Source organism: Emydura macquarii, unplaced genomic scaffold (assembly GCF_026122565.2).
Source record: "Emydura macquarii macquarii isolate MOO-44397 ecotype Brisbane River unplaced genomic scaffold, CSIRO-AGI_Emac_v2 contig_2636, whole genome shotgun sequence".
NCBI lineage: Eukaryota > Metazoa > Chordata > Testudines > Chelidae > Emydura > Emydura macquarii.
Genome location: NW_027132773.1, coordinates 37,833,949 through 37,860,244, shown reverse-complemented (window position 1 = coordinate 37,860,244; position 26,296 = coordinate 37,833,949). Strand labels below are relative to the sequence as shown.

Below are 26,296 nucleotides of genomic sequence, written 5' to 3'. Positions count from 1 at the left end.
AGTCTTTTCTAGCAATGAAAGACCCCTGGCAATGCCAGTACCAACAACACCGAGAGACTCATTTCGGCGCTGACCCCGGCAGGTACTGTGTCCAGGGGCAAGCCGACTGACAGGTCCACCACTGTTCACCTGTGCTCAGCCAGTCCCTGGATAGGAGACCACACTGTCTGGGCCAAGGCAGTGATAGACTGTCCTCCCGCCGTCGGTCCCTGGAAGACTGGCACTGAACATCGGAGCATCGGTACTGGACGTCGGAACGGTGCAGGTCACCGGAATTCTGATGTGCTTCTCTGGGATCTTGAGCCCGCTCTGCCAGTCTTTACAAAAAACCTAAGGACCAGAGCCAGTTCCATCATGTCCAACTGTCAGGATTTCTGTGCTGTTTGCCAGCACCAGAGCACCACAACTCCCCATGCGACACCGGGAGATATTCAGAGTCGTCACTGCCTTGGTTGTCGGAGAGCAGTGCCTCTTCCTCGGAAAGTGAGGAAGAGGTTCAGACGAGGCAGACCTCTGCCCCGACATCGGACTTCCTGACAATGCCACCAATGGGGGCGTGGCTGAAAGGACAGTGGCTGGTGTCTTGGCCTTACTGGTAGGGGTTTCCCTCTAGGTTCCCGCAGACTGGTTCCGGAAGAGGAGCCTCGGTGCCGAGGTCCTCTATCCCCCAGAGCTCAGCACCGCACCTGGACTTGGAATTTGACCAGGTGGTGCCCCCTACCTAAAGTCTGGGGGATACTATCCCAATCAGAGCGACAGCTCCTCCCCCACCCCAGTTACCAGCCTCTTCCTTACTGGACGAGGCAGTAGCGGGCCCTTCATCAGCAACCCCGCTGGATGACTTCAGGTGCCATCAGGACTTTTTGAAAAGGATGACATCCATTCTGGGCCTCAAAATAGAGGAGCTGGATGAGCCTATGGATGATCTGTTTTGGATCTTGGCATCGGCAGCACCCAGTAAAGTGGCCCTCCCTGTCCATGAAGGGGTAGTCAGACTAGCCAAAGCACTGTGGCGGACCCCGGCCTCCTTGCCCCCCACGTCAAAGAGGGTAGAAAGGAAGTAGTATGTACCTGCAAAGGTGTTTGAGTGCTTGTTCACCCAGCCTGCCAGAGGATTACTGGTGGTCACGGCTGCCAACGAAAGAGAGGCAGGAAAAAGTGAGCTCTATGCCTAAAAATAAAGAGGCCAAAAGGCTGGACTTGTTCAAATGGAAAATTTATTCCACTGCTAGCCTACAGCTACGGGTAGCAAACCGTCAGGCACTGCCAGGCAGGTACCACTTCAATATCTGGCAATTGCTAGTAAAGTTCATGGACTTATTGTCGCACCCCTCCAGGCAGGAATTTGAGGCCATCTTGGAGGACGGGAGGATGGTAGCCAGGGCATCCCTGCAAGCAGCCTCCGATTCAGTGGACTCTGCAGCCAGAACCATGGCATTGGCGGTGTCGATGAGAAGGGTGTCATGGTTCCAGTCCTCGGCCTTCTGTAAGAAGTCCAACAATCAATCCAGGACCTCCCCTTTGATGGCGCGGCCCTATTTGCCGTATAGGCTGCATGGCATGAAGGACTCGAGGGCAACTCTGCTGTCCCTTGGCCTGGACACCCTACCTTCATCCACAAGGCACTTCAAGCCTCAACATCAGCAGCGGTTCGGAGGCCATTCCTGTAGTGACTCCTACAGGAAAAAGAATAAGGGTTATAAGAGACACCAGAGCCACTCATCATCTCCTGCCCCCCAACTGAGTTCCAGCCACCATATTTGGGGCAGAAAGCAGACATTTTGAAGGTGCGCCCTATGGCAACCTACCAGTTTCAACCACGGAGCCAATCTCCCTGCTATTCTCTTCTTCTTTAACCCCTTTTTTCCCAGCCTGGACTACCATAACATCAGACGTTGGGTATGTAACACAGTGGCCACCGACTATGCTCTCCAGTTTGCCTCATTTCTGCCTTCCTACCCTCCTTCCCCATTCCTCTTCAGGGACCCCTCTCATGAGTAACTTCTCGCAAAAGAGATGCAAGCACTCTTGCAGGTGGGTGCAGTGGAAGAGGTTCCCCAGATTTAAGGGGACAAGAGTTTTACTCTCGGTATTTCCTGATTCCAAAAGCAAAAGGAGGTCTGAGGCATATCCTGTACTTAAGATGCCTCAAGAAGTACCTCAGAAGGTTAAAGTTTCGTATGGTTTCCCTAGCCACCATCATTCCTTCACTGGATCCTGTCAACTGGTATGCTTCCCTCGATTTTAAAGATGCCTATTTTCACATCTCGATCTTTCCGGGTCACAGAAGATTTCTGCAGTTTGTGGTCGGGGATCGTCCCTGTCAATTCACGGTGCTTCCATTTGACCTCTCAACTGCACCAAGAGTCTTCGCCAAATGCATGTCGGTGGTGGTGGCCTACCTCTGAAGGAGAAGGGTATAATGGTTTCCCTACCTGGACGATTGGCTTGTCAATGGCAGGTCAAGGTCTCAGGTCCAGGCCAGCAACGCAGCTATTCGGAGTGCTTATCAGGTGCTGGGCCTACTAATAAACTAACAGAAATCAATGTTAGTCCCAGTACAGAGGATAGAATTCATCGGGGCGGTCCTAGACTCTACCAAGGCTAGAGCATTCCTTCCGGAGGACAGGTTCCGGGCAATGTCAGAGGTTATAGCCCGTATTTCAGCCCATCGTCTCACCATGGTGAGGCTATGCCTCTGCCTCCTAGGCCACATGGCAGCCTGCACGTACGTAGTTCAGCATGCCAGATTGCACCTTAAGCCGCTTCAGATGTGGCTTGCGTCGGTATACTCGCCAGCCAGAAATCACCTAAACAAGATCCTTACCATCCCTCCACAAGTACTTACCTCTCTGAAGTGGTGGACGGAGCTGTGCCAAGTACTCTCAGGAATACCCTTTGCAGCACCCCAGCTGTCGATATCTCTGAGCTTGGATGTCTCGGACTTAGGCTGGGGGCTCACTTAGGTCCCTTGAGGACGCAGGGCACGTGGTCTGCAAAGGAACTGGTGTTACACATCCATGTCTGGGAGCTCAGGGCAATTCACCTAGCCTGCTCAGTTTTCCTACCATAGCTCTCCAACTGGGTCATACAAGTACTCACGGACAATACATCTTCCGTACGCTACATCAACAGGTAGGGTGGGGCCCTGTTCCCAGCCCTGTGTTGGGAAGCAATACATCTGTGGGATTTTTGCATCAGCCACAACATTCAGCTGGAGGCGATGCATCTTCCCGGAATCAGCAACTCTTTAGCGGACCGCCTCAGCAGGTCTTTTTGCTCTCATCACGAGTGTCCTTCCACCCGAAGGTTGTCGCTTGCCTCTTTCAGAGGTGGGGCAATCCCAGTGGACCTCATCACCACCAAGGACAACAGAAAATGCAGTCAGTTCTGCTCCCACCAAGGGCTCTTTATCTGATGCCTTTCTCCTCTCTAGGACAGGGAATCTAATGTGTCTTTTCCGCCACTACCCTTAATTCACAGGGTCTTCCTAAAGGTGAAGAGGGACAAAGCACGGGTCATCTTAGTGGTGCCGGCATGGCCCCGATGGCATTGGTTCAGGAAACTATTCGAACTGGCAGGGCCGAGGCAGTGGACACTTCTGTTACATTTGGACCTGCTGTCCCAAGATCGAGGTTGCATACTCTATCCAGAGCTGACCTCCCTGCACCTGACGACATGGATGCTTTGTGGCTGAGTAGAGAGGAGCAAGCCTGCTCAACCCAAGTTCAGCGAATCCTCTTAGAGAGCAGAAAGCCATCCACCAGATCGGCTTACCGGGCTAAGTGAAAACGCTTTACCTGTTGGGTGGCCAAGCAGGGCATTTTTCCAATGGAGGCGTCACTCCCTACAATCTTGGATCACTTGCTCCACTCAAAGCAAGGGGTTTGTCTGTCTTCTCTATTTAAGATCCATTTAGCAGCCATATCCACTTTCTACCGTCTGGTGGAGGGTAGGACAATTTTCTTCCACGAAATGATGGCCATATTTCTGAAGGGCTTGGAAAGACTCTTTTCCCCCAATGCGTGATTCCTCTCCTCAGTGGGATCTGAATTTGGTCCTTTCTATACTCACCGGGCCTCCCTTTGAGCCCCTAGCTTGTGTTCTCTTATGCACCTCTCCTGGTGTCTATTAAATCTGCAAGGTGGCTGTCGGAGATCAGGGCATTAACCTCAGAGCCTCCATACACTGTGTTTTGTAAGGACAAGGTCCGGTTACACCCGCATTCGGCCTTTTCACCAAAGGTGGTCTCTCATGTCCACCTTAATTGGGACATATTCCTGCTAGTATTCTGTCCCAAGCTGCATAACTCCAGCGAGGAGTGGCGCCTGCATATCCTCGACATGAGAAGGGCTCTGGCATTATATATTGACAGAACCAAGCCCTTTCGTTGCTCTACGCAACTCTTCATCGCGGTCACGGATAGAATGAAAGGACTGCCTATGTCCTCTTAGTAGATCTCCAAGTGGATTATAGCCTGTATCCAGGCTTGCTATGAGCAGGCCGGAATCACACCCCCGGGATCCTTAGCAGCCCACTCAAAGAGGGTACAAGCATCATCTGCAGCCTTTCAGGTGCATGTCCCAATACAGGACATCTGCAGAGCTGCTATATGGTCATCAGTACATACCTTCACTTCTCACTATGCTATAACCCAGCATGCATGGGATGATGCTGGCTTTGGCAGGGCGGTGCTGTAAGTGTCATGTCCATGAACTCCTACTTGCCACCAGGGTCACAGCTGGTGAGTCACCTAAATTGAGAATGGACATGAGCAAGCACTTGAAGAACGGTTACTTACCTCGTAACTTGTTCTTTTGAGATGCTCCTGTTGCTCATGTCCATTCCACACCCACTCTCCTTCCCCTTAGTCGGAGTTCCAGTAAAAAGAAACTGAGAGGCGAGGGGACCTATATGCGGGTGTATGTGCGCATCGCTAAAAGGGGCACTAGAGCCGGTCCCTACGGGTACCACTAAGAGGAAAAAAATTTCTGGCACCAGTGCATGTGGCACTCGCACACACCTAAATTGGGAATGGACATGAGCAGCACATCTCAAAGAACAACAGTTATGAGGTCAGTAACCACTCTTTATTGTCTTACTAAATCTTAGTAGATCTGGATTGAGAGAGTTCTTCATCGCTGACTTACAAGAAGTGCAATCAATACTATGTTATACAGCATAGTGATACAAAACTAGTAAATGTGAAAAACAGGTCCTCCTAATGCTTTTAAAAGGGAAAAACATCTGCATCTACCATATTAAAAAATTACAAACTAGGGTTTTCCTTCTTTTTCTTTCTAGACCATACCCTTTTGTTTTGTTCTATTCCAAATTCCATGGACTAGAAATGTGTGTTGATGCAAGAACTTTTGGAAATGAAGCTCGATTCATTAGACGGTCTTGTACACCCAATGCTGAGGTAGGCTTATAATTATAGGAAATAATTCCTTAGTTAACCTAGATATTATTTATCTTGCTAGGCGTACAGGATATGATATACAGCTCACTTGTTCCCCTAGGTTTTGGATTGAAGGGATTTAATATGGAGGTGATATATAGTATAATGGTGAATTAATCTTCCAATATTGTTTCTGGTCAACAAGTTATATATGTTGGTTTTTATTATTATTACTTTATAAAGTGCCTACACACTAAACCTCAGTACTGTGAAGCACTGGGCACCATCACCTCTTATTGTCTCTAATGGATGGAAAGGATCGGACACCCTTTTGCAAATGAAAACATAAATAAAACAAACATGTATCTTCACATTTAGCATGTTACTTTAGAAAATTAATAAAATATTTTCACCATAACATTGATTCTATGCATAGAATAAGAGTAAATAGATATAAAGATTAAGTAATAGATCATGGTTTTCATATCATTTGGGCATTTTGTAAGACTAATTTGTTGTGCAGGGCAGCATCAGGAAAATATATCTATATCTATCTGCCAATTGGTGACTTTGCTGTGGGGGGGGAGGAACAACCTGTAGAAAGTGGTTAAGCATATCTGGGTTTTTAAGAATGATTGTGCATTTGAATGCATTATAAATTAATGTACAACTTTTCTCCTGGATTTAGGTGAGACATGTTATTGAAGATGGTACAATTCATCTTTATATTTACTCCATCCAAAACATTCCAAAGGGAACAGAAATTACCATTGCATTTGATTTTGATTATGGAAATTGGTAAGTATCTTTAAGTTGTATTAAACATCCTGTATTTTAGGATAATATACTTCTGAAATGGTAGTAATATATTAATTGGAGTTTATCATGTTATCATAGATATATTCCTATGTTCTTTTACTATTTTCAGACACTTGAATGGTATGGTGCCCATTAAGTTCTCAGTGATAGGAGTGTATGCCATTGCAGGCTTTTCCTTTAGGGATGTTTTATTATTGTTGGGATTAGAGAGATATCTTCCCTGTAAATTATAAGTGATTTTTATATATCCACAATAATACATATGTGGATTTACAGTGAAAATTTTTCAAACAGGCATTCATTTTGTGGATTGTTGTACGCTAAATTCTTCAAACATGCATTCATTTTGTGGATTGTACGCTAAATTATATTTAGTGTAAATTAATGTAGAGCTATTCAGTTATGTCCTATTTAAAAGAAATCCACTCTTACAACTTTACATACTATAGTTAACTGCTGAAATAATTTAGGACTAGAAGAAGACCTAAAGTAAATCTCTGTAGAAATGAGAATAAATTTTGTTCTTGCTTTAACCTATCATTAAAGAAGTATGTTCAAGTCCATTTAGTCTTTCCTTAAAATAGTCTCTTAAATTCTATAACCTATCCATCAAATGTTCTCCTTGGTACAGCTATTTCTCCTTTTGTGAATTTTGAAATGCTTTAATAGAAAGACACCACTGTTTTGAAATGGTAAAGTAATTAGGGTAAGTGCTGTTCTCAGGTATGCACGAACAATTTCCATTGACTTCAGTGGGATATTTGGATAACAGGGAAAGTTTTTTCTTTAGGTGATATAGTTTAGTAATGCCTTCCTCAGTCAATAGGAGGAAGTGTTTTTATTACTATTAAAGTGATGTTCCCCTGAAAATTGATTGTTCTTATTGTTTTTTTTTTAAAAGGCAGTCATTGGATTCAGTGACCCAGTGAGTTCATATAAAATGTGCTCAATTTACAAGAAAACTTGTTTGGTGTTTTCTACCTGCAAGCTCTGCAGACTCTACATCATCTCTGAAATACAAGAGGAGTTATTTCCTTTTGTCATTGTCATTGCTATAAATAAATATATTCTACAGACAAAACTAAGCTCTGTTAAATAGACTTCCCATTAGACATTAATATAGTTTCACAGGTGTAATTTAGGGCTTAATTTGAAAGTAGAGATGTTATAGGTTTAGTTGATAGCAGAATTAGGCCTATAACATCTTATCACTTGGTGATTGTGCAAACCAGAAAGAACACAACTCATTTCCACATCCCAGGTTGAGTATAGAAGACTGGCAATAAGCGGGAAAAAAAATTCTACTGGTAAACAAATATAAGCTGAAAATCCATGAAAGCTGATAAACCTGGAACCCCCCCTGCACCATTCAGGATTCAGGGCAAACTCTCTGCTGGCAAAAGTCTATTGATGAGTGATTGAATTGCAGTCTGAGAGCGCTTTTTTTCACCAATTTGGGTATTCTGCTTGTTTATAAAAGCTACTAGAGAAAGTTTTGTATTACTGAAATTTGTATAACTAGCAAGATCTCTTGTATACTTTAAGTAAAAGTAACTCAATTGATTTATAAATACTTGTTGTGTTTCCCAGTGTCCTATCCAGAGGTATAAGATGTTTACAAATCAGTTTTGTACAAAATTAAGTTGCTCGCTCTATTTTTTTCTGCTCATTTTTGCACCAGAGTATGTTTCTTTGTTTGCTTTTTATTTTATTTATTATAATAGATTTTTATTTGTTTTAATGGAGTTTCAAACTGTAAACTGGGAAATGGGTTTAAGAACCTGTGGCTGAGAGTAATAAAATGTAATGTTGCACAGCTTGGTGAAAGCTTCAATTAAGCCTTTTCAAATATGCTAAAATATTAGCTCTTTATCATGGCAGATGTTAATTTACAGTGAAGAGAACAAGAGTTGTTTAATTTTAAAAAAATCATATTGCTGTAGCATTCAGTTAAATATTTTTACACCTTTTTTTGTATTTACTGTTTTAGTAAATACAAAGTGGATTGCGCTTGCCTCAAAGAAAATCCTGAATGTCCAGTTCTTAAACATGGTTCCGAACCTACAGAAAACATCAATACTGGATATGAGACCAGAAGGAAAAAGGGAAAGAAAGAGAAAGACATTTCAAGAGAAAAGGAAACACAAAATCAGAACATCACACTCGATTGTGAAGGAGCAGCCACCAAAATAAAGATTGCAGATAATAAGCAGAGGAGACTTTCTCCCCTCAGGCTATCCATTTCCAATAATCAGGTATTAAAGCAAAAATTACTAGATAGTCAGATTTAAAAAAACCAGAAGATTCTCTGCTTTAAAGTAATTCTTAAACATCTTACAAGTAATTGAAAAGAGTTGTTCTTTATGAATTTTTAATGTTTGATTAGCTACTTAAAGTATGTATTCTATTTCTAGTTCTGTTCAAATGACTGTCTTTTAAAGATATTTTGGTTCTCTTTAACCAGCTGTTTCTCTTCCTGAAATGTTTCAACATAAACCATAAATTCTGCCTCCTGAAATTCTTTGCAGATCTGTAAAAAGCTGCATGCCATGTCTCAAGATCTCAGAACCATCCTGAAGCAGTTTTAGTCACATGTACATTGTCCCCGCAGTTCTGATGCTTTTAGCCACAATTATAAATAGGCTTGCTTCCATAACAATTTCTGCTAGGAAGGTATCAGCCCAAAAAGATGTTCAGGTCTCACACTAATAGCCTCCATATACCTGTTTGTATGCTGTTGTATGAATTGAACACTGGCATAAAGATTGTAAACTGAGAGGGTAATGATAAACAGGTATTTATTGAGTGGAGGTGGAAGTTCCAGAGAGAGATACCAGAGGTTTTGGTTATTGGTTTGGTCTTCTTAATTTATTGTCATAGAAGAACAGATAAATGATACAGTAATGAATTTCAGAGATCCTTATTTGAGAGGAGCCACACACAGCAAATTATAAAGAGAAATTATACAAAGAAACTAGGGAGATACCATAGTGCTGGATGGATTGATTGTTGTTGTTCTTTGAGGAAGGTGGGAATTGATTGTGTCTGAGGGTAAATACTTCATGGGGTTATGAGAGTAATTTGAAGGAAGGAAGAGAGTTATGTAAAGTGTGTTGGGTTACTTAGTGGGAGCCGTTTGCAAATTCTGTTCACCCTTCTAGAGTGCAATAAAGGGGTCCATCATGGAGGAAGGAAGGAGAGATGGAGATCAGGGAATTGGTAATGAATATGTAGTTGATGTAAACTTTATGCAAAAATGTCGTATATTAGATTTGTGGTCTTTTTCATGGGGCATCGTAGACTGGCTTACCCAAAAGGCTAACTTGCTTAAGAATGTTTCTGGGTTCACAAGGGCTGGCATGCGACTTCTACAGGTGTGGAGCCACAGAGGCAATATAGTCAAACTACAGTTTTACAGGTAAGTTACTTTCCTTTTTCCAGCCAGATTGCCACTAGCAATAACTGGTATTTGGAACCTGCTCCTGGGCACACAGAATCCTATGTCATTTTTATAAGAACTGTCACAGACAAGCTAGAAGTTTTTCAACCTAAAAGGGGATCAATATGAGAGCATCTGATCTTTAAAAAAGCAGTTCAGTCAACTAGAATAACACCTTATATATGTACTTTGTCTAGATGCTTTAGTGCTGTGCTCAAGAATTGTAGTATGTTAATTTCAACTTTATTATAGTTTTATTAAGGAACAAATATAGTTTAAACTTTATTTTTAAGGCAACCACAACTAAGAACAAATGGTAAAACATGGGTAACAGATCAGTTATTTAAAAAGTAAAACCACACACAGGACTATTCTTTAACATTTTAAGTTTTTTGAATGTTATTCTTCTATTGTAAGAGACCTGAAACACCAAGACGCATTCCCACACCAAGCATTTATCAATCAGATACCTTTTGTGTTCCCTCTGGTAAGTCACTAATGTTAGATTATATTGGAGTTTAATATAACATTAGTAGAAAAGGTTATTTTAATAGTTACGTACGTTTGAGTTGACTGCAAACTAATATAAATATGGCAACCTATTTTGTTTGATATGACAACATACATTGCATTTTTCTGAAAAAATGAGGTTCAAGATTTTCAAAAATAGATGTCTAAAGTTAGGCTCTGAATTTCTTATTTAGCTGCCTAAATGAGTGGCCTGATCTTCATAAGTGTTGCGTGCCCTGTTGCGCCCATTGGCTTGGAAGCTTATTTCTGATAATTTGGTTGAAAAAACTTGAGTGAGATTAAAATGAAAGAAAATTATGTGGATGTTTCTGTGTTTGGATTGGAGAAGCTATTTGAGTCAGGCTATATTTCTAGAGTCATAAAAGGATCCAAGAGGATGATATGTAGTTTTCACATGTTGCATTGGTTAATTGGCTGGTAGCTTTTGAAGTAGTGATTTGAGGATACTTTGCTCTGTGTAGCCTTTAGATTTCCCTAGTTTGAAAGAGTAGTAGTGGAGTTTCTGTAAAGCAGTCATTTCCATCTTTCAGGAGCCAGATTTTATTGATGATATAGAAGAAAAAACTCCTATTAGCAATGAAGTAGAAATGGAATCAGAGGAGCAGATTGCAGAAAGGAAAAGGAAGATGGTAAGTTGGGAAGCAAGTAGCTGCTTAAAGCTGTCCCTAGGACTTAGTGACAGCTGCTCTTCCCATGCTAATTTGCTGCCTTTTTGTAGGCTTTCAGAATCTGAGAATATATGAAGCCAGTACCCCATATGCGCTTTTGAGTGAGAACATTTCCATTTGGCTTGATCATCACCTGCTGACAAACATGCAATCTGCTTTTGTTTTTAAATGTGTATACTTTCTTATTGTCTCTGCATAGGTGCCATTACTTGTAGAAAATACTAGACGTGGCTTTAAGACTACCTTTTTATTATTGTGCACCTCAGTGGTTGCTTATTTGTAAGATACGATCAGGGGCCAAGATTTTCATAACTGACTAATGATTTTGGATGCTGAACTTAAAAACCTTTTAAGAGGCCTAATTTTCAGTCTGTTTGCTCAATAATTTCTGAAAATTAGACCTTTTTTAGAGATGCTGTCTTTTGGACACTCAAATTTAGATGCTTAAAATTACTAGTCACTTTTGAAAATCTTGGCCAGGGTGTATAATGGAAATATTTAATCTATTTAAATACCAGTGTGAAAAGTTCCTTATTTATCCTTGCTCTACATAATTCTTCTTTTAAAGGCAAAAGTGATCTCCGAAACTTCAGCTGCTGTCTTTTACAGACAAGCTTGAAGGAGAATGTTCACTCAAGTTTTTGCCTGCACAAAAGCATTGATATATACCTAAAATGAATTTGCTAGATAGATATGGCTAGACTTAGCCATTTGATTTTTGCATTCAAAATGCATTGTAAGTATGCACAGTTCTTGTACATGCAAAAATTTGGTGGAGGAGAGAAATGTTCATTCAAACATCTGGTTAGATGTCTACCAGATTTGTTCATATATACAGATGGTATGCATAAAGGCTTATTTATTGTACAGGCACAATCATAGTCATATGATAATGTACTACTAAAATGTGTACCTACAGTTTAAGTGGTTGGGGTCTTTATGAAAATTTGACCATTAAAGAAATGGAATTACATTGATTGAATTTGAATACTATTTCAAATGCTATGGACACAGATTTGTTTACAGAAAATATCTTCTTTGCTTTAAGATGAATAATTGAACATTTAATTTGCGATAATAGAATTGCTATAACATAAGCCTTCCAATTACACACAATAGTATAGTGTACCTGTGGTCATATTTATTAATTACATGGCAACATAGGTGTGGAGTTTGTGTTTCACAGACCAATGTAAAGGACAGGTCCCTGCTTCAAGGAACTGACAACCTAATTCAAATTTAATACTGTAGACCACTACAATAAACAATGGGTTGGAAAGGGGATATTGCCAGCCTCACCAGTTGGAAATAATACAGACATTTTAGTCCAAATTTCCTCCAGTAAAATAAAAGCGCAAAAAAAAAAAAAATGCTGGGATTGATACTAGAACTGGTACTTGTTTCATTATGTATATTAATATACAATTAAAATGTTAATGCATTGTTAAAGTTGAAAACATACAAATAATAGTGCATTAAAATAGTTCCTATTGCAATATTGACTCTGTTGTTTGCATATATGGTATATCTAGTACCTTTGGATTGCTGTAAGAAATTTAGTGTGTGTATAGAACCTAATACATAGATCATATAGTATATTGTGCAATTTAGGTATACAATCTCATGTTTAGTCTTCATTTCATTTTCTGTGTGAGAGTGTGAGAAAGAAGAGGAGGTAGGGACTGGCAGGCATGCATGGAGAGGTAACAGGGACAGGGGTTGGTAGATTTGTTAGTCAGGATATTTGTATGAATTGGCAATCATAATTTCACACCACTAGGAAAGCATATCCCTAAAACAGTGGTCCCCAAATTTTTCTTCTCGTGCCCCCCCTTGCCAGTAATAAAATGTGTTCATGCCCCCTTGGGCTGGGAATGGAGTTGTAGGTGGGGGCCGCCAGCCAAGTGTGGGGCTCTGGGGAGTGCTCCCTTCCTGCTTTCTCATGATGGCTGGCCGGGCTCTGCCACACCCCTTCCTGATCATTTTTCTGTGCCCCCGTGGGGATTCAGCCCACTGTTTGGGGACCACTGCCCTAAAAGCAGGATTCTACATTTTACATTTCCCCTGAACCAGAGTTGAATAGCAAATGGTGGTGTAGTATTAGACATGTTGCAGTTCTCCAAAAAGGGCCATGTTTTTGGAGTTTAATGTACCCACCCTACACACCCCTATGTCATATATCATATGAAAGCTTACTTTATGTATGTTTCAGATGAAGTATGATGTGGAGCTGTCAAGGGGTGCTGTAAGTCTGTAGGAGAGGTGAAATAGTGGTATCATAAATGTGTCATTTTGTTGCACAGTTCCAGAAATGCTGCAACATGACTATAGTTTTTACTGTTTTGTTACTCCTGTGGGTATTCTGCGCCACTGTGTGCACGCAGAATTCATGTCCCACAAAGATTTCTTTGCTTCCCCACAGAAAATGATGGGGAAGCAAAGGGAAGCTGCCTGAGTGGTCACACGCCCCTCCCCAGCAGTAGGTGCATCTTTTCCGGCCCAGAGGAGCCGTCAAAGAGGTAAACCATGGAGGTTGGTAGGGGGACATTTCCCCTGGAGTTGAGGTGTGGGAGGACACGCAGGGTCACATGCCACTGGCCTTCCCCCTATTTTCTGTACAAGTGCTTGGGATGGGGTGGGGCAGAACAGGACCAAGATGATGGGGGTCGGGGTGGGAGGGGAAGAGGCAGCAGGGAGGTAATAAGGGCAGAGGACAGTGGGGAGAGGAAAAGAGAGGGGATGGGGCAGGGGGGAGGGGAATGGGGATATGGCAGGGAAAAGAAGGGAATAGGAGAATGGGGGGGAAGTGGGAGCCTGGCATGTGGAGTCCCCTTGGTGGCAGCAGTAGCTGGGGCTCCTCCATTAGGCAGGCCTATCGAATCCCCACCCCGACAAGCCCCAACCCCTCCTACACTTGGACCATCCCAACGAGCCCCCCACATTCGGACCCCCACCAAACCCCACTCCCCCACCTCCACCCCCTATGCCCCATTCTCCCCCCCCCCACCCCCGACTCCACCCTCTAAGGCCCATCCACCCAGCCCGCCTCTTCTGAGCCCCAACTACCATCACCTGGACTCCCCTGCAGGGTCCCATTGACCCTGAACCCAGAACCCCTCAATGAGCCCTGTGCATCCAGATTCCCCACTAAGCTGCCCACACCCAGATTGCCCCACACAGAACTCTGTCACCCCATACCTGGACCTCCCACACTAAGCCACTCCACACTTGGATTCTTCTGGGCTGAGCCTCCTGCCCACACCTGGTGTGCCTGGCATAGAGGAACTGGCTCGGCCCTTGCGGAGAGTCAGGTTCTGGTGCAGCCTCACTGCTAAGTCCCTGTCATGTGGGAGGAGGGTGCTGTAGGGTGATCTCCCACCTTTGTGCATGCAGACAGTGGCCTGTGCTCCTCACTGCAGCCTCCACATTTATTTCTAGAATTTTAACTCTATGTAGATTTTGTGTGTGTGTGTGTGCGTGCGCGTGCAAAATTTTTAATTACTTGGCACAGAATTACCTCAGGAGTATGAAGTTAATTTCAGCACCTTAATATGGTGATTATTGATCAGAACTACCAAACAACAATGTATTAAGATTTTTATTGGTTTTGCATGGGCAGATATTTTTTCAGAAATGTCTAAGCTGTTTAGCATGTGGCAAAAATGCTGAATATCAACATTTTGTAATATACTAACATGAAATGTTTTCACATCTTATTCTCAATTTTCAGAGTATCTCACAATTGATTATAATAGTTTTCTATATTTTCTATTGAAATTTTGCTGATCAGTTCAGTTTCACACTGAAGGTTGTGCACCAGAAGTAGTAGATTGCATGCCCATAGTTTGTACTCCATAGTGGGTAGATGTAAATGTACATAAAATACTAATGTAATGCTTCTCCACTTGTAAGCATTTGTACATACAGTGTAGCACCTAGTCTGCCTGTTAGAAGGTTTTAATTCGTAATTGTCTATGCAGTATTAGCATTGAAATATTCTAGAAACTAGTTTTTAAGTCAGAAATACTTATTCACAGGTCAGTATTAGTGATCGATGATAGTACACAGCTTCATATTCTGAATATATAAAAGCTGTGAAAGAAAGAAGTGGCCTAACAAGAAGAGGAGAGGCAAAGTCCACAAAAAAGTCCTTACCTCTGTACAGAAGAAGGATGTTACTACTCTTACCAGCCAGGTCATTAACAGTCTGAGAAACCTGTTTGACCCCCAGTCACATCCAGAGGATTTTTATCAACATATCTACTTGACTGCAAATAACATCAGATATACAAGAGTCTCTACTGAAAATAGCAGATGTTGATGGAAAACAAATGTAGACATTTGTGAGATGTACACTTAGTTCTGATAGGACACACAACTTCATCAGCCCAGTCAAGAAATCTGGCATCAGCACATTTGCTGACATAGCCAAGAAGACCAAATTTAAGACTGTCAAGGGAAGGATATCACCACAGCTATCAGTCCAGAAATTATTTTCCAAAGAGCCCTGTTCTTAGCAAGATGCAGAGATGATGCTTCAGTGGCAGCTGTTTTGCACCCAGTAGGAACTATGCTGATGGAAGAATGAGAAGAACAGATACAGCTGAATTAGGGAATCAGATGGAACCTCAAGCTGAAAGAATCCATGAGTTTAAGACCATGCAGCAAAGAAACCATAGTGTATACCAGAGATGCCCTGGCTGTCATACAAACGATGGCTGGAGACACATTCTGCATATTCGATGAAATGGTTGCTGAATATCTGGGAGATGTGTAGGGCTCCATGGAAAAAGTTTCTAAACGTGGCATACAACAAACAGTCACTTGTAAAATTTCTCTGTGAATATATGGATCAAAATGCACCTGAGCATGTAAGTGCACACCCAACACACACTCTTCCTTGCTGGAGGCTTGCTAGCAAAGTCCATCACCAGTAGAGGTGTTGAAGAAGCCCAAAACTTGTACCGTACTCAAGAGGAAGCAGAGAAGGATGTTTCTGCATGTGGGCATATAGCTTTTGAGTCTCTTGGTGCTAAAGGAATCGTAGGAATTAGGTCACCTGATATAGATGTTTTGGTCATTGCTGTTTACTACTTTCCAAAAATGGAACACATGGAATCCTAGAAGTGTAAGATTGAAAAGGACCTTGATAGGTCTTCTAGTCCAGTCCCCTGCACTCAAGGCAGGACTAAGAATTATCTAGACCATCTCTGACAGGTGTTTGGAGATTTTTTAAGAGCAGGTTAGACAATGACGGAAATTCCACAACCTTCCTAGGTAATTTATTCCAGTGCTTCACTACCCTGACAGTTAGGAAGTTTTTCCTAATGCCTAATCTAAATCACCTTTGCTGCAATTTAAGCCCATTGCTTCTTGTCCTATCCTCAGAGGTTAAGGAGAACAATTTTTCTTCCTCCTCCTCCTAACAACCTTTTATGTACTTGAAAACAGTTGTTATCATGTCCCCTCTCAATCTTCTCTTCTCCAGACTAAAGAAACCCAATTTTTTTTCAATTTTGCCTCCTAGGTCATGTTTTCTAGACCTTTAATAATTTTTGTTGCTTTTCTCTGGTCTTTCTCCAGTTTGTCCATGTCTTTACTGAAATGCGGCACCAAGAACTGGACACAATACTCTACTTGAGACCTAATCAGCACGGAGTAGAGTGGAAGAATTAGTTCTCATGTCTTGCTTACTCCTGCTAATACATCTCAGAATGATGTTTGCTTTTTTGGCAACAGCATTACACTTTTGACTGATATTTAGTTTGTGATCCACTTTGACCTCCAGATCCCTTTCTGCAGTAATCCTTCCTACGCAGTAATTTCCCATTTTGTATGTGTGCAATTGATTGTTCCTTCCAAAGTGGAGCTTTTTGCGTTTGTTCTTATTGACTTTAATCTGATTTACTTCAGACCATTTCTCCAGTTTGTCCAGATCATTTTGAATTTTAATCCGATCATTCAAAGCACTTGCAACCCCTCCCAGCTTAGTATCATCCTCAGACTTTATAAGTGTACTCTCTATGCCACTGAATCATTGAGGAAGCTTCTGAATCATTGAGGAAGATATTGAACAGAACTGGGCCAAGAACCAATCCTGTTGGACCCCACTTGATTTGCCCTTCCAGCTTGACTGTGAACCACTGATACCTAGTCTCTGGGAACAGTTTTCCAACCAGTTATGCACCCACTTTATAGTAGCTCCATCTATGTTATATTTCCCTAGTTTGTTTATGAGACGGTCCTATGAGACTATTAAAAGCCTTACTAAAGTCAAGCTATATCACATCTACCAGTTCCCTCTATATGCAAGACTTCTTACCTTGTCAAAGAAAGCTTATTAGGTTGGTTTGACATGCGTTGTTCTTGACAGATCCATGCTGACTGTTACTTATCACCTCATCTCCTGACCTAGATGTTAGCAAATCGATTGCTTAAATATTTACTCCATTATCTTTCCTGGTACTGAAGCTAAACTGGCTGATCTGAAATTCCCCAGGTTGTCCTTATTCCCCTTTTTCAGTGACTACCTGTACAAATGTATTATTAGATTTTATTTTACCCCTTAGATTGTTGTTATGATGCTTTGTAGTCACAAAGAAATCCAGTTTTGTGTCTTGAAATAATACATAGTTAAACTAAGAGAAACAAATGCAAATATTTCAGTGTGGTCATTTTAATATGTTAATGGTGTCAATGTTTATCCCCTTTTCTACTGTAACTGCACCACTTGACAGCTCCACATCATACCTCATCTTAAAGTACACATAATAAGCTTTCAAACGGTGTGTGGTGAGCATGTTTGTAGGGAGGGTACTTTAAATTGATCATATCAGTGTTGTCTGCCATTCCTCTATGGGGAGTAAAGATAACAAAAAGGAGTCTGTTGCTGGGAAGGGAAGAGAAAAGGCTTAGAGAATGCAAGATAGGTAGGGGAGCGATAGAAATAGAAGAATAAGAGAGTAGATTTCAGGGGTTGGGAAGAAAAAAAGAGGGGAAAAGGCAAAGGAATAGAAAAATGAGAACAAAACACAGACACCAAGAACGATAGGACTAATCAAGGGGGAGATTACTTGTACAAAAGGACGGGGGGGGGGGCTTGAGATTCAGGGTAGAAAAATACATAGAGATTGAGATTCAGGGTGGAGGTATGTGGGTAAGTAACACTTCCCCCTCCATTTAAAAAACAAAAACCAAAAAAACCATTGCACATACCAGGTTTTTTTCTAAAATGGGAGAGAATGACAGGAGAGGAAGAGGGAAGGGAATTGTTTGGTTGTAAAGGAGAAGAGTGAGGAGCACGCTCATGCTTTCTCTTTCCTCTGCCTGCTTGAATTTTAGTGGTGTGGAAAAGATATTTATTGATATTTTGAGTCATTTACAATAACACATTAAAAGTACATTGTCTTGACTTGTATGGTTACATATCTTTATACAGAATTAACAATATTGGTAATGTATGTTGACTATGTATTATTATTATAATTAACATTTCCCCCCTTTTTTCAAAATTATTTTAACAAATCTTTGTGTGTATGTAACTGTTCATATTAACTTTTTTGTGGGGCGGGGACATGAGACTCAGGAGAATAAAAAAAGAAAGAAAGTTGGTGGGGGGGAAGTGGGGATGTAATTGTTACCCTCTGTGTGTATATCCTTCCTGACTGTCATGTAAATATAGGATTATAGTGTTGATATCATAGCATCTTAAATTCTATATTGTATTTGTGACCAGTATTGTTTTCCTGTGCAAGGTATACTACTTACTGTTTGTTTGGAACTGTTTTCACAAAATTTAAGTCCTCTATTAGATATTCTATTAATAGTTTTCTACAGTGATCTACATTAGGAATCATTACCTGGCCCACAAATTTGATTGTTGTTGTTGTTTGGTTTTTTTGGTTTATTTGTTTTGCTGTAAAGAGGAACAGTATTTCCAGTTTGAATCTTTTTGACAGGCCAGCTCCCCATGTCTTTCAGTCCTGTTCAAGTTCTATCTCTAATTTAAATTTCTTTCAGGATGGTTTTCCCCAAAATGTTTATCATCCAGCAGTCCCACATCATCCTGTGTGAAAGAGGGCCTGGCTGTTTTGCATTTCACACAGATACCTGGGGCAATATTATGTATTTTATTTATATACAGATGGAGAAACATACATTCTGTAAATAAAAAATACTAAACTTGCATAACTTGGTTAGTATTAGAACTAATATTTATCATCTGCATTTTCTCATTCCTTTCTTTTGCAGTTATTTCATATTTATAATCTACACTCCATAACTTAATAGCTTTGTGCAGTTTGTCCTTTAAAAATTTAGTCATGCCATGATATGTTCTAGACATAAGCTTGACTGCTGAAACTTTAAGCCCGTGTATAAAATTTTCTAATATAGATAGCGTTGTTGGTCCTTTGCCTGATTGTCAAAATACTTGGGTCATCACCTCTCTGCAGTCTACCAAAATTGTCCCGTGCACCTCCCTCCCTAAGACATTCCCACCACAATAGATATTTTGCTTATTTTTTACTCTGAAAGTATAGTCACCTATTAGTGTGCAACAGTTGAAAAGACATATCCTCACATGCTCTTCTCTTATTGTCTCCAGGCATTTATTCGTAACTTGACTCGTGTCAAGGATATTCTTGGAGATGGTATCTTCCTAGTCTCAAAAATTGAGTACTTTGGCTTTCATGTAGCTGTCTATCTTTTTTATCTTAATTATATTGTCAAAAATTTCTTCATACAGGAGTGAAGCTTTCTGGTTTGTTGTTGTTGTTGTTTTTCTTCATTTTCAAACAATAAGCTTTTATGATCTCTGTCTATTTTATAAACAGTGACTATAAAAACAGCATTGTGAGGCTCTATTTGTTTTGTTTAATTGTTTTCTGAATTCAATTTGCTTTGTTTGCAAGCACTAAACAATTATTTTTAACTGGCAGCACAGGAGACTTTACCAAAGATCTAAAAGGCAGACTGCTTTTCTGGCTCATCTGTATTGTATAGTAAAGATCTTTGGTTCACATTCTGCCATCAGATACACCAGTGCAACTCATGTTTTTTTAATAAGGCTATGTGAGTATAACTGAGGTCAGAATTTGTCCCTAGAATTAGAATCTGCTTAAATTCTGGGGATGTGTGAGCAAGAATAGACTCCCAACTCTCACTTGTAGCTGTGTCTGCTCTGCAGTACTAAGAAGTCAACCTTAGTATTTAAACAAATTTTATTCTGAACATCCACGGGGAACAGGTCTATTGTGTAAAGAGGTACCATGTTTACACTCTCTTTGCTGAGAGCTACCAATTCAAAGTGGACTCATCTCCTTAGTACTTCTAGTATCACAGAATTGTTTGGTAGGGTGCATTATCTCTTGACATGCATAATCCACCTTTTTAACTGTTCTCATAGGTTTATGATCCTCTCAAGAGAATATAAAGTTTTGAGTGCCAAATTAAGAAAAACTATATTGTAGTTTTTGCTTTAGTTACACTGAACCTGAATGTTTGTCTGCTTGAAAACTGGGTATCTTGATGCATTAATGCAGACTCTATGGGCCTGAGTTTCTGATATGAGAAAGACTGAGCCCTCAAAGTTAAATATGTAGTTTAACTATATCTGTCTGAGGGTCCTTTTATTAATTACTAGTTGTAGAAGTATTACTATAGTACCTAGGGGTGCCAGTCATGGACCAGGACCCCATTGTGCTAGGCTCAGTACAAACATAGAACAAAGACTATGCCTGCCCCAAATAACTTAGTCAAAATATAAAACTGTGACAACAGGTGAATACAATACAGACAATTCTGCCCATGAAAGCTTATGCCCAAATACATTTGTTAGTCTTTAAGGTGCCACAGGACTCTTGCTGTTTTGCTAAAAACAGACTAACACTTTAACAACACTGACATTGAAATCGTCTTTGTTAGGGGTCAGTCAACATCCCACTAATGTTTTAGGAGGCCCTTCATACCTCAACTTTTTCAGGCTCTGTGCAGACGAAAGAATATAACGCTGTATCCGTTTACACTCTCATCATGTTTTCAAGGTTTTAAATGAAGATTTAGAATCTGGAACGTAATTCTACAGCAAGTAGTCGATACCACAGAATTACAGAATACACACACAGTTGCATATGAGGAAAGACTGAATTAATTCATGCATATCTCAGTTAAATGCAGTTGTGTGACAGGAATGAAACTTAGACAACTCTGTCCAAAGTATTTTAATGAACACACGTAGGAATACAAGTATGAAAAGAAAAATACCCTGAACATCAGTAAATGCTTCCTAAAGGTATCTATAAAAGTGTGCAATAGGGAAAATGATGGTGACTCATTGCTTTCAGACATTTAAAACTGTATTAGACAAAACACTAGAAAATGTACTATGGAGAGTAATTATACATTTGCATGGGCATGATGGACAAGTTAGCACTATAGGACTCCTTTCATCACTAACTTTTTTGCCATTACCTATTGGGGTGAATTTGAAGAAATGGGGCTTCATACCTCATTATCAGTCCCCCCAGCCAGACTTTTTAAGCCCTTGAAAGCCAAATTTAAATGATCTACCACCCACAACTTGAAATACCTACTTAAATTGGGTGTATTAGTATCTAGTAGATTTTACTAACATGGCAATGCAAAGTTAGAATGTGCATCTGAAAGTACTATATAATCTGTTACTTAATTTTCATTGTTGCATAATGACATTTGTTAGTAGTCAATAGTTAGCCTTTTGATTTTCTAGTCACGTTTGCCAAAATGAGGATTATAAAATATGGATTACGAAGTCTAGTGTCATACTGTTGCTGTTTTACCTGGGGAGAAGTAAATATCTTTAGTGCAACTAAAGTTATTTATTACGGAGAAATTTTTTTTTTCTTTTGTAAACTTCTAGTGGGTGTCATGATATTACCTTGCCTTTGGCTAGGGTCATGAGATAAGTGACATCCTACAAAGCTAATATTGCTCCGTAGATGTATTAAGAGAGGATGAAAGCATCTCTTAAATCTTTGCAGATTAAAAGAAGGGAGAGATAAAAGGTATCCAAATCAGTTTAACTCTAAATTAATTAGGGGAGGACGTGTGGTGGCCAGTCCATGGATTATGTTCTATACTGCCTAAGTGTAACTTTGTGTTAGCAAGTATTTATTGTGCCACAAAACCACTTCCTTTTGGTTGTGACAGAATAGATTACATATCTTTTTCCCTTGCTAAAAAAACTGATTATATAGCATTCATGTTTGATCTATCATTTCTTTTTAAAAACATTAAATTTCTGTCAGTCACCGATTTAGAAATTTGTATTCTTTGACTAAAATATTTGTAATACCATCAGGTGCAATTATTGCATAGTGAGTTAATGCAAGTTAACGCTATATGACACTGAACTCTGTTTAAATAGCACTCAAGAGCTATGTTTAGTGGTCTTTCAGATTGCAGCAGGATATGCTCCATCCTCCCATAACCTTAAACAATTTAAGATAAGGAAAAAGATTTTTGCATTTCTTTCTACCTTCATATTGCCTACAAAGCTATGGATAAGGTACTGCAATACTCCATAAGGTTCTTCTTTGAGTGTTTGCTCATGTGAATTCCAACTGGGTGTCTGCGTGCCTCGTGCAAGGTTGCTGGAAGGCTTTTCCCCCAGTAGTACCCATGGGTTCGGCTCTAGAGCCCCCTGGAGTCGTGCATCCATAGTGCTCCAACCCTCCGCCGCCTCAGTTCCTTCTTACTGCCTTTGGTGGTCGGCTGGAATCCATCGCCTCTTGCTTGACGAGTCCTTTCTCCCAGTACTCATTTGCTTTGTTCATTTAGCATTAATCATTAGCAGTTAAGAGGAGTTAGATATTTAGGCAGATCCCCTTAGGGGATCACTCTGTTAGTCCAGGGATTGGGGCATGCCTTGGTCCTCTGGATTCAAACCGTGCGTGGAGTGCAAGAAGTCCATGCCAAAGAGTGACCCGCACTTCACGTGCCTCAAGTGTCTCAGGGAGGCTCACCAGAAAGACCAGTGCAAAATCTGCAAGAAGTTCCATCCTCGCACCCAGAAGGACAGGAGCCAGAGGTTGAAGTTCCTCCTGATGGAGGCAGCTCTTAGACCATCTCCGATTTCTTCGGAGCCGGCACCCAGTGCATCGGCATTGGTCAGAAGTGCCCCAACCTCTGTCTGTGACCCGGTGCCAAGGAAGGACTCAAGTATTCGAGACTCTCAGTACCGTAAAGAGTCTCTGGTACCAAAAGTGGAAAGCACTTGGCACCGCTCGCATTCACTGGTCCCCAGGAAGAAGTATAAGAAATCGGACAGCGGTCACTCGCCCACTCCAAAATCTGCAGGGCGTAAGGGAGATAGTGCAGCGAGACCCATGTTAGGCTACTCGAGCACTACTTCCTGAACTATGGCACCATCGACTTCAGTCCCGGGAAGGGTAACATTGAGTCCGGTGCCAATCACTCCCTCTGTCAGGGAGCTGGATGAGGTGATGGAGGACATCCAGTCATCCTTCACCCAGAGACATTTGAAATGGCTAGGGAGCTCATCAAGAGCACAGTGCTGCAGCGACCACAGGAGATGGCAGATCCGGTGCTGTGCAAGTTGGCACCTTCCAAAGGGAAACCCACCCTGTTGCCCCATCACCCTTTGCCTCAGCACCAGTCGCCAACGCCGAGGGGCACCGCACCACCATGGTCTCCAGAAAGTGAGTCCGCATCAGAGTCTGAAGCGGAATCCTTTACCTCGCAGAGGAGTCAGCACCAGGACAGGAGTTGGCACTGGGGACAAGGACCTCACTTGTCGACACTGGGGACCTCAGCTGTTTGCGATACCACGGCCACCCCAGTGGCAAAATCCTCAATGGCCCTTTTGGACCCCGTGGGCTTTTCATCAGGCATAGGAATCCTAATCTGGTTGGTCCTCATCCTCAGCATTGGGGAGCAGACTGTACAGGGCTAGATCGGAGACAGTTTCCCGTCCCAACGCCAACACCAGTACTGAGCAGGACCTCGACCCCGGACACAGCACCAATTATGGAGGCACCTATGCTGGCACCAAGTCCGATGCCACCGGTACTGTGGGAGAGTTGAGCCGCCTGGTACCGCGAGACTTTCTGGGTGCTGAGGGGCAAGAGTCTGGTCCACTGAGTTGTCATCCTCCTCCCTGGATGAGGCAGTGGCAGGTGCCACTCCGGCACCAGCATCTGAGGACAATAAGGCACACCAGGACCTTCTCTGCCATGTCGTACAGAGCCTGGAAATCCATGTTGAGAAGGTCGCTGAAGGGAAATTGGACCTTATGACGGATATATTGTCCCCATCGGGGTCATCGAGGGTGGCCTTGCCATTAATAACAACTGATGACAAGAACATAAAATTAATTTGGCAAACTCCTTCCTCCATTCCCCCCAACTGCAAAGAGGGTTGAGCGAAAGTTCTTTGTCCCATCTAAAGGTTATGAGTACCTGTACACCCACCCTTCCCCGGGTTCCCTGGTCGTAGCGGCTGCAAACCAGAGGGAAAGGCAGGGCAGCTAAGGCCCCACACCTAAAGCCAGTGAGGCCAAGAAAATGGACCTATTCGTCAGGAAGGTGTATTTCACTGGGGGGTCTGCAGCTCCGTATGGCAAACTAACAGGCTGTCCTGAGCAGATACTCTTTTAATATCTGGGAGTCTATCCAAAAGTTCACAAAGTCTATCCCTGCTGACTCTAAGAAGGACAGCAAAAGTGTCGTTACAAGGGGGGGGCCTTGGATGCAGTGGCCTGTACTATGGTCTCGGGAGTATCTCTGCATTGCAGGTCTTGGTTGCCGGCATCGGGCCTCCCTCACGAGGTCCAACAAACTGTGGAGGATCTACTCTTTTAGGACCAGTCCCTATTCTCTGACCAAACTGACGCAAAATTACACAGTTTGTAGGAATCCTGGGCTACCCTTAAGTCACTGAGGCTACACACACCAGCGCCCCGGAGAAGACACGTCAGGCCACAGCCTCTCCCCTGGTTTTACCAGCCACATCAGAGGCGGGACTCCAATAGTAGGAGAGGCAGAAACAAGAATAATAGGAGGAGGCCCTACCAGTCCTCGTCGGGTAGAAATGAGGGGCCCGCAAAGCAGCCTCTGGGTCCAAAAGAAAACTTCTGAGGGTGTGCCCAAGGACAGTATAGCAGTTCAGTGCTCGGATCCTCCACCCCTATTATTTTCAAACAGTTTGTCCTATTTCTACCGTACGTGGACCCAAATTACTTCAGACAAGTGAGTCCTATGCATGGTAAAACTGGGATACTACGTCTAGTTCCACTCCCTCCCATCCTCATGCCCTCCCCCCACCATTCCCCATCCCTCTTCAGGGACCCCTCTTATGAGCAACTTCTAATTCAAGTTCAGCAGCTTCTGGAAGTGGGAGCAGTGGAAGAGGTTCCTGTGGAATTAAGGGGAAGGGGTTTTTATTCTCAGTATTTCCTAATTCCAAAAGCTAAGGGCGGTCTCAGAACCATCCTAGTCCTAAGGAACCTCAACAAGTTCATAAAGAAGCAGAGGTTTCGCATGGTCTCCCTGGCGTCAATCATCCCCTCCCTGGATCCAGGAGATTGGTATGTCACCCTCGACCTCAAGGATGCATATTTCCATGTGTTGATAGCCACAAGACACAGATGTTTTCCTCAGATTCATGGTTGGCAGTCACCATTAACAATTTGCAGTGCTCCCATTTGGCCTCTCAACCGCTCCCAGAGTTTTCACAAAATGCATGGCAGTGGTGGCCGCCTTCCTCGGGAAGCGGGGGATGCAGGTCTTCCCATATCTGGACGACTGGCTGATCAAAGGGAAGTCCAGTCAAAAGGTAGAATTGGACATAGCATTCATAAAGTTAACATTCACCCATCTGGGCCTGCTGGTCAACACTCAAATCTGTCCTTGCCCCCACGCAGACAATAGAATTCTTACGGGCAGTTCTGGCTTCAAAGAAGTCCAGGGCATTCTTACCAGACTCTCGTTTTCACAATATGCTATCCATCATAGGACAAGGTTTGTCTATAACTGAACCTGGCGTTCCTCCCAAAGGTAGTCTCTCAGTTTCACTTTCAGGACGTTTTCCTCCTGGTCTTCTTCCTTAAGCCGCATGCTAGCGACTGTGAGCGAAGCCTTCATTCACTTGACGTTAGGAGGGCTTTCGTCTTCTACAAAGAGAGAATGAAGCCTTTTAGAAAGACGACACACACCCCCCCCCCGCTCTTTGCGGTGGTGTCATACAGAATGAAAGGCTGTCCGGTCTCCTCCCAGACGATTTCATCGTGGATTACGTCATGTATTAGGACCTGTTATGAGCTGGCAAAAGTGTTTTGACAGCCCACTCGACAAGAGCCCAGGCAACCATGAGGCTCTTCACAGCCCAGGTCCAAGATATTTGCAGGGCAGCGACATGGTCCTCCATTCATACTTCAACGGC

The 26,296-nt window shown here is 42.2% G+C and overlaps 1 protein-coding gene across 6 annotated transcripts in view; it reads left to right on the top strand.

Annotated features, from left to right (window-relative positions):
- Nucleotides 1–26,296, top strand: part of KMT2E (lysine methyltransferase 2E (inactive)) — a 128,837-nt gene that overhangs the window by 69,064 nt on the left and 33,477 nt on the right. For 5 of the 6 annotated variants that reach the window (XM_067564486.1, XM_067564488.1, XM_067564492.1 and 2 more), the window contains 4 exons: nucleotides 5,305–5,422; nucleotides 6,090–6,199; nucleotides 8,211–8,475; nucleotides 10,721–10,819. In XM_067564486.1, the coding sequence (XP_067420587.1) occupies nucleotides 5,305–5,422; nucleotides 6,090–6,199; nucleotides 8,211–8,475; nucleotides 10,721–10,819 (592 nt within the window). The remainder of the gene's footprint in view (nucleotides 1–5,304; nucleotides 5,423–6,089; nucleotides 6,200–8,210; nucleotides 8,476–10,720; nucleotides 10,820–26,296) is intronic. The other variant, XM_067564489.1, reaches the window with a different exon arrangement.